This window comes from Peromyscus eremicus, chromosome 7 (genome assembly GCF_949786415.1).
Source record: "Peromyscus eremicus chromosome 7, PerEre_H2_v1, whole genome shotgun sequence".
Lineage (NCBI taxonomy): Eukaryota > Metazoa > Chordata > Mammalia > Rodentia > Cricetidae > Peromyscus > Peromyscus eremicus.
This window is the reverse complement of record NC_081422.1, coordinates 16,919,596-16,932,879: the sequence shown is the minus strand read 5'-3', so window position 1 is coordinate 16,932,879 and position 13,284 is coordinate 16,919,596. Positions and strand designations below refer to the sequence as shown.

The window sequence follows — 13,284 nt, the reverse complement described above, 5'->3', positions numbered from 1 at the left end:
ACTAAGAATCAAGGCATCTGCCTCTTCTGTCAGCACTTCCCATGGACACATTTGGACATAACTACAACTGAGGCCCCTCTCCAGCATCTGGTCCTCATCTAATCCTGGCATCCCTGGCCCTAATCCTAGGGTCTCCAAAACAAGACACAACCCTGGACCTTTCGCCTCCTGCCTCCCTCCTGTCCCCACTGACTTGCGGGCAGCTGACAAGGAACCTTCCTCTCACAGCTTAGCCACCATGACACCCCTCTGGTTGCTGGTCTGCTGTCTGCTGTCCCTAGGTGAGAGCAGTCCCCCTGGGCAGGGCTGGCCTCGGGTTGGAGAGAGCAGAACCTCCCACATCCTGTAACTCTGGCCACTGCAGAAGTCTTCCAGTAACTCAGGTCTCACGAGGGGCTCCCCAGGAGAAAGTTAGCTCCCTAGCCCCCCACTTGGCTTGTGGAGTCTCTTCACCCGAACATCTCTTCCTCCCAATTGCCTCTGCATGCCCACCCTCTGCTGCTGCAGTTGACTCTGCCAGAATCATGCCTGGCTCACTCGGCAAAACTCCCGCTTAGTCTTCAAAACCTTCCTTCCCTGCCGATCCTCCTCTTCCAGAACCCCCACCCCCTCCTCAAGTATTCTCTTCCCTCCCTTCCCTCTCTCATTTTATTTTTGAGACAGAGTCTTACTCTAGAGTCCTGGCTCTATGTAGACCAGGCTGGCCTCGAACTCACAGAGAACTTGCCTCTGCCTCCCAAGTGCTAAGACCGAAGACGCACACCATTGAACCCAGCTGACTCACCTTCTCTCAGAGGCTGCATCAGAATCTGTCTCGGCCTCCTGAGCTGCCCCAGCCCCTTACTGATCTCTCCTGTTGAGCCAGGTCCACCATGTAGAGCAGGGAATCTGAAAATCCTAGCATGAGGTGGGGCCTCTTGCAGGTTGGGGCCCAGCACCAGAACACTACAGAACTTTCCCCCAGAGGTGCAGAGGTTAAGAGTTCCTGCTCTACACGCCTTTAATCCCAGCACTCGGGAGGCAGAGGCAGAGGCAGGTGGATCTCTGTGAGTTCAAGGCCAGCCTGGGCTACATAGCGAGATCCAGGATAGGCTCCAAAGCGACAAAGAGAAACCCTGTCTCGGAAAACCAAAAAAAAAAAAAAAAAGTTCCTGCCCTGGCTGGAGCCTCGGCACCCTGCGCTTCCTGTGAGAGGGTCACTCTTGGTGAACTGCAGTGTGGACTGTCAGACCCTCAGCTTATCGCCTTGGACATGTCTCTATCAAAGCCCATTGGCTAGGACCCAAACTAGGTAGCTTTCGAACTGCACACTGTGACCAGTGACAGTCAAATCCTGTGCTCTGGACACTGCAGTGCCACCAAAATGGCCAATACCTTGAGCATCACCATGTACAGTGAGTGGAGGCAGCTGGACATTCGGTGCGGGTCCACCCTGTGCTTCCAGGAAGCGACCAAGGTTTGCAGAGTAAAGGGATTCTGAATGTAGAGAGATGAATGGACTAGAGCCCTGACCCAGAGCTCAAACCCGACCTGTGTGAGAGACACGGACAGACAGACTGCATCTCAACAGGATTCTGGGGCAGCAACTGCAAAATTAGTTTTCCTGGGGCCACACAGGCATGTGTGTACTTTACATGGATTCTGGGGACTGAATTCAAGTCCCTATGCCTGTATGCCGAGTGCTTTATAGGCTGAGCCACCTCCCCAGCCTAACAACCATTTTTGTTTTTAGGGCTGGGACTGGAACCCAGGGACTTTGCACATGCTAAAACTCGTTCTACCACTGATCTCCATGCCCAGTTCCCAAATCTCTGGTTTTAACAGATGAGGTCTTCCTCTGCCCCTCATGATGGTTTCTTAGGGTTCAGTCCAGAGCTCCTGAGCATTTCCAAGATAGAACCATTTGTTGTTGGGAGCACAAAGGTTCTTGCGCTCACAGATAGCGCTAGGGGAACCAGGAATGTTAAACACGTGGGATTGCGATTGCGTTTTCAAAGATGTGCCGGGCAGTGGCGGCGCACGCCTTTAATCCCAGCACTCAGGAGGTAGAGGCAGGCGGATCTCTGTGAGTTCAAGGCCAGCCTGGGCTACAGAGTGAGTTCCAGGACAGGATCCAAAGCTACAAAGAGAAACCCTGTCTCGGAAAAAAAAAAAAAAAAAAAAAAAAAAAAAAAAAAAAAAAAAAAGATATATAACCTATTTTCTGCCCTGAAGGCTGGAAATGGAGGTGACTAATAGCCTGGTGATCCTTGTGCTATCTGTAGAGCCCGGCCCAGCGGCTCCCCAGAGCTCCCACATCCAGGATGGGAGGTGGCTAATAGCTCAGATGACTAAGACCACACCAGATCCTCCCCTAAGCCCTTGTGGTGGTTTGAAAGAAAATGGCCCCAAAAGAGAGTGGCACTATTAGGATTTGCTGGAGTGGGTGTGGCCTTGTTGGAGGCAGTGTGTCACTGTGGAGGTGGGCTTTGAGGTCTCATGCTCAAGCCACATCTAGTGTCTCAGATCATTTCCTGTTCCCTGCAGGATCAAAACATAAAGGAGTTGCCAAGGTCACGGTGTCTGTTCACAGCAATAAAACCCTAACTAAGATAGAAGTTGGTACCAGGGACTGGGAGATTGCTGTGATAGGCCTGACCATGTTTTTGTTTGAAGGAATAAGGACCTTGGGACTGTGGATTAGAAAATCAGTTGAGCCGGGTGGTGGTGGCAGCGGCAGCGCACGCCTTTAATCCCAGCACTCGGGAGGCAGAGCCAGGCGGATCTCTGTGAGTTCGAGGCCAGCCTGGGCTACCAAGTGAGTCCCAGGAAAGGTGCAAAGCTACACAGAGAAACCCTGTCTCGAAAAACCAAAAAAAAAAAAAGAAAAGAAAAGAAAAAGAAAAAAGAAAAAAAAGAAAATCAGTTGAATGCTGTAAGTGCTGCTTAATGGATCATCCTAGTAAGAACATGGAAAACAGTGGTCCTTGGTATGATTTGATGACCTATGGGAGCCTAGTTTACAGAGCAAGTTGCAGAAGAGCCAAGCTTAGGCAGTGAAGGAAACTGTCGAAAACAGAAAGATGGTGAAGATGTAGAACTTGGCAGCTTTGGCCACGTGGTTCTGGCTTTAAGGACAGAAGAAAGGGCTATGGAATATTCCTCCACAACCAAGAAAAGCTGGTGAGGCCCGGCACGTGTCAAGGGTGTTTCTGAATGGAGGTGTAGAGAGGCCACTGCATGAAGCTGTGAAGGTGAAGCCTAGATTGTCTTGGAGAACCTAAGATGTTGGGTTCTGCCATGGGATACCTGCTGAGGAGAGCTGCTAACAGGGAATGGAACCAGGCCAAGAGAAAGAAGTGTGTTGCAGTCAACAGAGCTGAAAGGAGTTGGAGATATGGAGAGCATTTCAACATCAGTGCAGAGCTTAGAGTTTACCCAGCTTGTTTTTGGTCTTGATTTGGTCCAGTATTTCCTCACTATGTTCCCTCTCCTACATTTTGAAATGTTAACGTATATCCTGTTCCATTATATGTTGGAAGTATGTGATCTGCTTTGTTTTGTTTTATAGGAGATTACAGTTAAGACACTGAATGAATCTCAGAAGAGACTTTGAACTTTGGACTTTTAAAACGTTGTTGAGACTGTTACAGACTAAGGAGACTTTTGAAGTGGGATTCAATGCATTTTTGCATTATGGTATGGCTACAAGCCTTTGAGGGCCAGAGAGTGGAATGTGGTGGTTTGAAAGAAAATGGCCCCCAAAGGGAGTGGGAGGTGTAGCTCTGTTGGAATAGGTATGGCCTTGTTGAAGGAAGTATGTAGTGTCTCGGTTCACTTCCTGTTGCCTGTGGATCAAGGATGTAGAATTCTCAGCTCCTTTTCCAGCACCATGTCTGTCCGCATGCTGCCATCTGTTCACAGCAATGAAAACCTTAACTGAGACAGCCCTTAAGGTAACTCATGTAGCCGGCCGGTCTCTAGAACCCATCTTCATGGAAGAAGTGACATGAACTTTGAGAAGAATTTCACTGTAATTGTGCCTCCTTCTGCACACAGGATTATGTTACACCAGGAAACTTTTCCAAATTGTGCTGTACTTAAACATGCCTAAAATACACTGCCAGTGTCAGGTTCTAGAAGTTCGAACCAACACTGGCTACGAAGTGTGGCGAACCGGACTTCCTTCTTGCTTCACGCAGATCATGGATCATTACTCTGCCAGCTCTGGTGTTTGCAGAGACCTCCACAACTTGTGGGTCAGTGAGATAGCTCAGCAGGTGAAATTGCTTGCAGCCAAGCCTGACAACCTGAGTTCGATCCCCAGGCTCCACGTGGTGGAAGGAAAGAACCAAATTCTGCAAGTTTGCCTCTGATGTTCACATATGCTCTTCTCCCACCCACACTTACACAATAAATAAGTCAATGGAATAAAAAAAATGTAAAGCTGAGTGTAGTGCTGCATCCTCCTAATCCCAGCACTCAAAAGGCAGAGGCAGGTGGATCTCTGTGAGTTTGAGACCAACCTCATCTCCATAGTGGGTTCCAGGCCAGTCAGGGATACACAGTGAGACCCTGTCTCAAAAATAAAATAATATGTATCCAGGTGTGGTGGCACACTCCTTTAATACCAGCACTTGGGAGGCAGAGACAGGTGGATCTCTGAGTTTGATGCCAGCCTGGTCTACAGAGTGAGTTCCGGGACAGCCAGGACTACACAGAGAAACCCTATCTCAAAAAAACAAAAAGCCGGGCGGTGGTGGCGCACGCCTTTAATCCCAGCACTTGGGAGGCAGAGCCAGGCGGATCTCTGTGAGTTCGAGGCCAGCCTGGTCTCCAAAGCGAGTTCCAGGAAAGGTGCAAAGCTACACAGAGAAACCCTGTCTCGAAAAACAAAATAAATAAATAAATAAATAAAAAGGTAATAAAATAAATAGATAAGAGAATAGGGGCTGGAGGAATGCCTCAGCCATTAAAGGTTAGGCTCAAAACAAAAAGGCAAGAATAGAAAGTTAGATGTAGTGGTATTACCAATAGGCCCTGCTACTAGGAAAGTGGAGGTAGGAGGATTGCTTGAGGCCAGCTATCCAAAGCCAGGGCAGCATAGCAAGACCTTATCCCAAGGAATTAAAAAAAAAAAAGACTGGCAAACATCAGGACACACTGCTCACACACTGGACACAGGTGACCAATCTGAAATGCCTTTGATAGGTCGTGTGGTATATAAGTGTGACTGCGTGCCCTCCATGTGTCCATGTCTGTGTGTCCTTCCTTGTATGTCCACACAGGTGGCTGTGTGGGAGTCTCCATGAATGTCTGCATGTGCAGTGGGTGTGTGTTTATGTGCCTGTATTCATGTGTGTTCCTGTCAGGACATTTATGTCTGTGCGCTTCCCTCCATCCCCATTCTCCCACCACCAGCCCATTTTTGAGACAAAGTCTTACGTAGCCCAGGCAGCCATTGAATTCACCGTGTAGTGGGAAGGATGATGTTGGATGACTCTCCTCCCAACTCTCCCTCTCATTTTAAATCACAGTTATTTGTGTATGAGATGTTGTAAGTGGCAGTCAGAGGACAGCCTGTGGGAGTCAGTCCTCTCCTGTGGGTCCACGTGGGTCCTAAGCATTGCTCTCCTGTCCCCAGATTGGCGGCACCTGCCTTTACCTACTAAGCCATGTGGCTGCCTGCTCCACTTTTTTTTTTTTTTTTTAGAAAGATTAATTTTATTTTGTCCCTCAAATCTGGAACAGTCATGTGGTAACAAAAGGAAATGGGTTCGTAAGTTAATAAACAATCCTCCTTTAGCAGTAAACACATTTGCAAAGAACTAACATTAATATTTCTAAAGCGAGGCTATTCATCTTTCCTTTTTGTGTAAAACATGCAAGTCCGAGGAGATCGATCCTGAGACCTACGCCATTCTATTTGTTTTATTAAATGGACTCTCCAGTCATTTTTTAACATTACTTTCTGAAAGTCTCCTTTAATCTATTCATATGTTAGCTCACAGTCAAAGGATTGAAGGCAGCTGCTCAGAGAATAATCAGGAAAATTCAAATAGGTGTTATGTCGTAGTAACCTTCGGTCTCAGAATCCTAACGGCCACCTACAGCTGCGGGACAGGAGGGACGTCCAGACTCCCGTCACTCAGACTCTCTGCCGTGGGCTCTGGAGTAGAGGGGGACCCATGGCCAGCATGTGCGTTGAGTAAAGGTTGGTAAAAAATGTCATTAGCTTTAGCACCATTTTTTCACAATAGTCTTATCACAATAAAATACTGAATATCAATGACCAGGAAATACAGCTACTGAACGGAAGATGGCTGTACACAAGGACCTGTATCATATTTGGTGGTTTTAATTTCTAGTGCTCAGTGAAGAATGGGAATAGATTGCTGGCAAAGGAGAATTCCTAGGAAAAAGAATTCTCTTTTGTCCCCCTGGAGAGGACATCACAGCCCTGCCATGCAGGGCCAGTGACTGTCCCGATATGTGGATCGTGCTCCCGCCAGGGCAGAGAGCTTAAGGAGCTGGAGGATAGTTATATTGCCCTTATAGTCAGCTCACTGGACTAGTATCATTCATGATGAGTAGTTGCTGTTTATTTGGTTAATTCATTCATTTCAAAAATCTACTATGTGCCTATTATGTCCCAGACCCTGTAGCAGGCATTGGTGTAAGCTGTGAACAAGGCAGCGGTGGTGATGAGGAGCACCGTTTTTGCATCTCTCTGGGTTTGGCACTCTCTGAGGCTAATCTGGATGGAGTCACATTAGGAGGATATAGAGGGCCTGAGAAAGGGTTGAAGGTCAACTAGTGTATCCTCATTCTTCCACCCCAGAACCCCAATACGAGGCAGTGAAACACGGAATGGGAGGAATAAGGATGGCGCTCCTCGGCTTTACTAAGGCCCACACACTTGACGTTGGCCACTCCCTTTCTCAAACTGCCCCACCCATCACCTGGACAAAGGTGCTTTCCTGGCCTTTCTTCCCACTGCTTGAGAAAGCAGCATAGATCATGGCGTATTGGGAGACCCAGCCACAATCTGGCTGGATTCCATGCAACAAGAATAAACCTCCTTAGCAGATGCTACAGACCTACAACTCCCATGAGCACGGCCACAGAATGACCGGTCCACCTTCTCTGGGCAGGGTTCGGGACTATCCCAGAGCTCAGAATGCTTGGAGAAGAGGAGAAAGTGACCTCAGGCACAGGACAGCAACATCTAAAAGCATGACAGGGATAGGGCCACACAAGCCGAGGTAGCAGAAGTTTAGACAGAATGAGCAACAGTGGGTGGGGGTGATAGAATAAGAGCACATTTAGTTATTGTACAAACCCAAACCAAGGCACAGACATTCCTCCATGCTGGTTTACTGCCATGGGCTTTATTCTCCACAGTGAGGTGAGTGAGTGAGGGGTGAGCCGGCAGGATGTGGAAAGCTTGAACAAGATCTCACAGACAGGGAGCCCTCACAGCCAGCAGAACCTCTAGAAATCATCTGCTCCCTGCCTTTGTTACGTGTGTTTTGCCAATAAAACTGGTTATTAGCAGAGGGAGTTCTAAGGACTGACTTGTGAGGCAAAAAGAGCCAGCTGCTCTGGCCTCCAGGACTCAGGGATAGCCTTCTATGTCCAGTTTCCAGTGTCGGCCATTTAGGAGGCAGGAAGAACCCAGTCACTCTGGCCTCCAGACACTAACACCAGCCAACATCAGGATCCGTCCATCTGGATTTTACTGGCTTTTGAAATGTACTGTGGTTGAAACTGGACTCCTTTGGTGGATTATGTAGCCTGAGGGCCAGGTGAAGGGGCTGGGGTTATTTTTTAAAAAAGAAAGAAGCCAGCCGGGCGGTGGTGGCGCACGCCTTTAATCCCAGCACTCGGGAGGCAGAGCCAGGCGGATCTCTGTGAGTTCGAGGCCAGCCTGGTCTCCAAAGCGAGTTCCAGGAAAGGCGCAAAGCTACACAGAGAAACCCTGTCTCGAAAAACCAAAAAAAAAAAAAAAAAAAAAAAAAAAAAAAAAAAAAAAAGAAAGAAGCCAGCAGAGTAGGGGCCCAAGGTCTAGCCTGCACACATGCGCTCCAGCCTCCCCTGGGACCCTACATCCAGGGGCTCCACACGCCGGTATCCTTGGGATCACAGCGGGGGTCCAAGGGTGGGAAGTACCAAGGCACAGAGTGCTTACGGTAGTACTGCAGGCGGGAAAGGAGCTTCCGGACGATGTGGGGGTGCTCCTGGGACAGGTCATTTTTTTCTTCAGGGTCCTGATTGATGTCAAACAGCCAGAGTGTCTTGGTTGATGAGTCCAGTGAAGGTATCTCAGAAACGTTGGATTGAGATGGAGGCGGGAACCAGTAACCACAGCCTGGGTGGCCCGTGAGGAGTTTCCAGTTTTTGTATCTAATCCCAGCGTGGACAGAAGTGTTAAGGGCAGAATGTTCTAAAGGAAAAGAGTCGTTCTTTGCGGTAGCCATGCTCTTGCCAGGACACGGCAAACTGTGCAAAAAGTTGCGATCAGTGTTGTGCAGCAGCTCCACTCTGGGGGAGGGGTGGGCTTCCTTCACTGATGGTCCTCCACACATCGAAGCCATCCAGAGGCTTGGTACTGTTGGTGATTCCCCCAGCCAGATTCGCCAGAGGTGGAAGCCAATCTGAGATGTGGATGAGCTCCCGGGTCTTCACGCCTTTTTGTTTCAGCAAGGGGCTTGCCGCAAAGCTCATTCCACAGATGCTTCCTTCCCACAGGGTCCATTTCCTTCCTCGAAGTGGCCAGTTGTTGCCCCCAGACAGAGTCTGCCCATCATTGTCTGTGGAGAAGATGAACACAGTGTTGTTCCAGAGCCCGTGGCTTTTCAAGGCTTCGGTGACGTTTCCTACTGCTTCATCCATGAGGGACACCATCCCTGCATAAATCCGTCTGTGCTTATCTTGGATAAAGTCATATGGCTTCATGTACTCCTCAGGGACCTGAACGGGATCGTGGACAGACTGGAGAGCCAGGTAGAGGAAGAGCAGACTTCCACATTGCTGTTCACCACTGACGGAAGTCAGGACAGGAACTCAAACAGGGCAGGAACCCCCAGGCAGGGGCTGATGCAGAGGCCATGGACGGGTGCTGCTTACTGGCTTGCTTCTCACTTTTTTTTTTTTTTTTTTTTTTTTTTTTTAAATTTTATATGTATTGACTATATGGATGTCTGTGCATGACGTGTAAGCCTGGTGCCCACAGAGGCCACAAGAGAGCGTTGGATCCCCCAGAACTGGAATTCATACGGTTATGAGTTGTCATGTGAGTGTTGGGAATCACACCCAGGTCCTCTGGAAGAGGACCCACACTCTTCACCACTGAGCCATCTCTCCAGCCCCTGCCTCTGCCTCGAGTGCTGGGATGACAGATGTACACCACCATGTCTGGTTTAGCAGGTACTGGGATGAACTCCAGCTCTTCATGAGTCCTAAGCAAGCACTCTGACAACTGAGCCATATTCTTGGTCTCTCTTTTCAGTTGTTTGAGGCAAGGTCTTGTTGTTATGTAGCCCAGGCTAGCCTAGAACTGGTGATCCTCTTGCCTCTGCCTCTTGTGTGCTAGAGACACACACTCTAACTCAGGCTCTCTCAGCTCTGGCTGTGTGTCTTTGGGAAAATCACTTCACTTCACTAGTCTATGTTTCCCCATCTGTAAACGGGAAAAACAATCAGGTTTCAGGAGCTGTCTGAAGATGGCTGACACAGGAACAGTGCAGAGCGGTGCACAGCAGGTGTAGTGATAAATGTCTGCTTTCGTGTGTGTGTTCGGGAATTCCTAAACAGTCTTATCAAATAAGAAACACAGAGCCAAATACAGAGGTAATAGCCAAAGAGATCAGAGAGCCACGACTACCTGATCTTACCACCTCGCTGCCATGGCTTCCCCAGAGAGAGCTTCTTCCTGTGTGACTTGTGTTTTTATTGCCTTTCTGTTCTGCCTTCTCATTGGCTCTAAGCCCAGCCACATGACTTCCTCATCACTGCCTGTCTATACAGACCTCCAGGTCTCTATGGTTGGTACTGGGATTAAAGGCTTGTGTCACCGAGCTTGGCTGTGTCCTTCACCACACAGAGACTCTGCCTGCCATGTGATCGGATTAAGAGCATGAGCTACCAATGCCTGACTTCTCTTCCTGGCTAGCTATGACCTCTGATCGCCAGGTAAACTTTATTTATTAACATACAAATAAAATCACATTTCAGCACAATTAAAATATCACCACAGAATTTCACTGTGTAGCCCTGGCTGTTCTGGAACTCACTCTTTAGACCAGGCTGGCCTCTTTTTTGTTTCTTACAGTGATGGACAGTGAGACCATAAATGGTCAACTTTCCCCCCACTGTAATGTCCTTGGAAACTAAATACCTTTTATCTTAGTGCCTGGTGCAGGAAATTCCCCTTTGTCCACTGAATGTTTCTGGAATAACCGAAAAGGGGCTGAGGATACAGCTGAGCAGTAAGAGGGCCTGCCTAGAATCCCCCAGGGAAGAAAGGGCTGGGAGCTAAACTCAGTGGTAGAGTCCTTGCCTAGAATCTCCCAGAGAGAGGCTGCTTCATGGCTTGGTGGCATGCCTGTGATAGGGTGTAAAAAAAAAAGGCCCAATTAGTTCTTTTCCTTTTCTAATAGTTCTTCAGTTGGTATATCCTGTCTCCTCCCAGTTCTTTTTTTCTTTTTTTTTTTTTCCCGAGACAGGGTTTCTCTGTGTAGCTTTGCGCCTTTCCTGGAACTCACTCTCTAGCCCAGGCTGGCCTCAAACTCACGGAGATCCGCCTGACTCTGCCTCCCGAGTGCTGGGGTTAAAGGCGTGTGCCACCACCGCCCAGCCTCCTCCCAGTTCTTATGGTAGGGGTCTCTGGACTGTGCCTGCCCTTTTCGGCAGGGTTCCTGAGCATGTTGAGTTGCCCACCCCCCAATCCCCTGTCAGCCCATGGGCAGAAACCTTACACCACACTGCCAGGTTGTGGGTGTAGGGCCTTGGGACCACCTCAACATGGTCGTACTCCATGGGGAGGGAGAGTTGACCGGACAGCCCATGGAAGATGAGGGAACCTTACAGAGGTCACAGCCATAGTGTTAGAACAGAAGCCACCACGGGGCCAGTTTCTCCTGCTGTACAGAACTGGACCTCCAGCCACAGGGCTAGGGCTATACCAGAAGACCTCAGCCCCGACAGCTTCAAACTTCCAGTAAGGGAAGGGGTTTGAACTGAGCCAGAACAGTGGGTATCCAAGCTGAGAAGATACATGCATGCCATTGGGCAGGACTCTAGAGATGAGTGGAATGAGTGTGGCCATGAGTGCGAGAAGGTTCTTGTCAAGGCACTACAGGTGTGATGCAGGTGTAAGGCAGGTGTGAGGCAGGTGTGCATGGTGCAGGATAAAAGAATCTATGCTGAGGAGGACCCTGGGTGAGTTGACTCCATATCCCTAGTCTGGCCAGTGAAGTCTCCATACCTCCTAAGCCCCCCAGTCTTAGAGGTAGGGACGTGGAGGCTTGTGGACTGCTTCCTGGATGGGCTGTTCCTGACTTCTGAGGCCAGTCCAAATGATGCTGGGGGTCAAGATGCTCACTACTACAGTCTAAAGCCACAGGGACATGCTCCAGCCAGAGCCACCCCCACAGCTGGCCAGAACCAGGAGGGTGTCAAACAGACATCTGTAATGTGAGCCGCAGATGTGGAAGTGTGGAGGCCTGGGAGAACTTGACAGTAAGAATGGGACAGGGGTTTATGTTCAGGCTGTCTGAGTATTATTTCTCCTGTAGTTGTACATAAAATGTTTTTACATTAAAAAAAGGACAAGCCGGGCGGTGGTGGCGCACGCCTTTAATCCCAGCACTTGGGAGGCAGAGTCAGGCGGATCTCTGTGAGTTCGAGGCCAGCCTGGTCTCCAAAGCGAGTTCCAGGAAAGGCGCAAAGCTACACAGAGAAACCCTGTCTCGAAAAACCAAAAAAAAAAAAAAAAAAAGGACAAATACTATAAAATTGTATTACATGAAATATATAGAATATACAACTTCATAGAGACAGAAAGATTAGATGTTATCTCAAGACAGAGAAGAAAGGAATATAGAGCAATGATTTCCTAAGTACAAAATCTGTTTTGTGTGATGGAAAAACCCCACAAAGGGACAGTAGTATCAAGACATAATATGACATAATATCATAAATGTAATAAATCAATACAATTAATGTAAAAAAAAAAAGAATGGGACAGGGCTCCACAGGTGGGGCCCCACAAGGGCAGAGACTGAGCTGCACCAAGGGCAGGTGGGCCAGGCCATAATGAAGGTGTGGCTTGAGCCTGGGAAGGTCATAGGGTCAGTCTGTTCCTGGGCCATGTCTTCCCTATTCTAAGGCTGAGCTGTACCAATATCACAGAGCTGTCCACAGTCAGTGGGACTTGCAAATATGGGCTCCAAGCCCTGGTCATGCTGGAAGGTGATCCTGCCCCTTCTTCTGGGAAGCAGGCAAGGTCACCAAGAGGGACGATGGGCCTGACTTCTGAAATGCCACTCTGGAGGTGGATGGGTGACTTGGCACAGGAGCACCACTGTCCATCTGCATGTCCTGTGTGAGCTGATTATTCAGACCTTTTAGCCCTCCTGCCTGTGCCCTGGCTGGGGAGCCCTGACCTTTCCCTTGCCCACTCTCCTTCTGGGGAGTTCTGGACTGTCTGATCACATGGTGGTTGGTTGTAGAGATGGTTCCAAGATTGACTGTGCTAAATGTCTGTCCCCAGTGCTTTGTGTGGAAAGACAGGACTACCTACTGTGTTACAGCTCTGAGGGGAAAAGGCATCCTGGCAGTCAGGACCCAAGGAATACCACAAAGTCACACAGCATAACAAACCTCACACAAGAGATTTACTGGAAAAGCACATGAGGGTGGCTGCCTCTGCTCAGGAAAGAACTGAACAGGAGACTATCTTATATAGGGTCCCCCGCCCCCACAATTAGTGGGATTTTGTGGCCTGATGTTGAGCTTTCTTTGTAGGGCAGAGCTTGGCTGACTGGGCGTGGGGCCTGGCCATTCACACACCACAAGGGGTAGGGTTTGGCCGTTAGAGTAGTCTAGGGGCAGGGAGGGCCTGGCCACTTGCACCTCAAGAGGCTTACATCCACCTCTTGAAGTGCTAGGCCCAGGGCAATGCAGCTCCAAAGCCCCAACATTAGGGCTCTAGGCATGAGGTGCCACCCATCAGGACCTCATTCCGAGTCAACCTAAGCCACAATAGCACCTATCAGTGCCAGCCCAAGGCAAGGGGCAGGG

General features: G+C 49.1%; 1 protein-coding gene across 1 annotated transcript; it reads right to left on the bottom strand.

The window, feature by feature from the left end:
• Nucleotides 1-8,009: 8,009 nt before the first annotated feature.
• Nucleotides 8,010-9,045, bottom strand: LOC131914767 (arylsulfatase B-like; the record flags this gene model as incomplete). Its single annotated transcript, XM_059267409.1, is given in 2 exon segments — nt 8,010-8,540; nt 8,542-9,045. Coding segments are annotated over 2 exon segments (960 nt in total), but the record flags the coding sequence as incomplete, so codon positions are not given.
• Between the last annotated feature and the right edge of the window lie 4,239 nt (nt 9,046-13,284).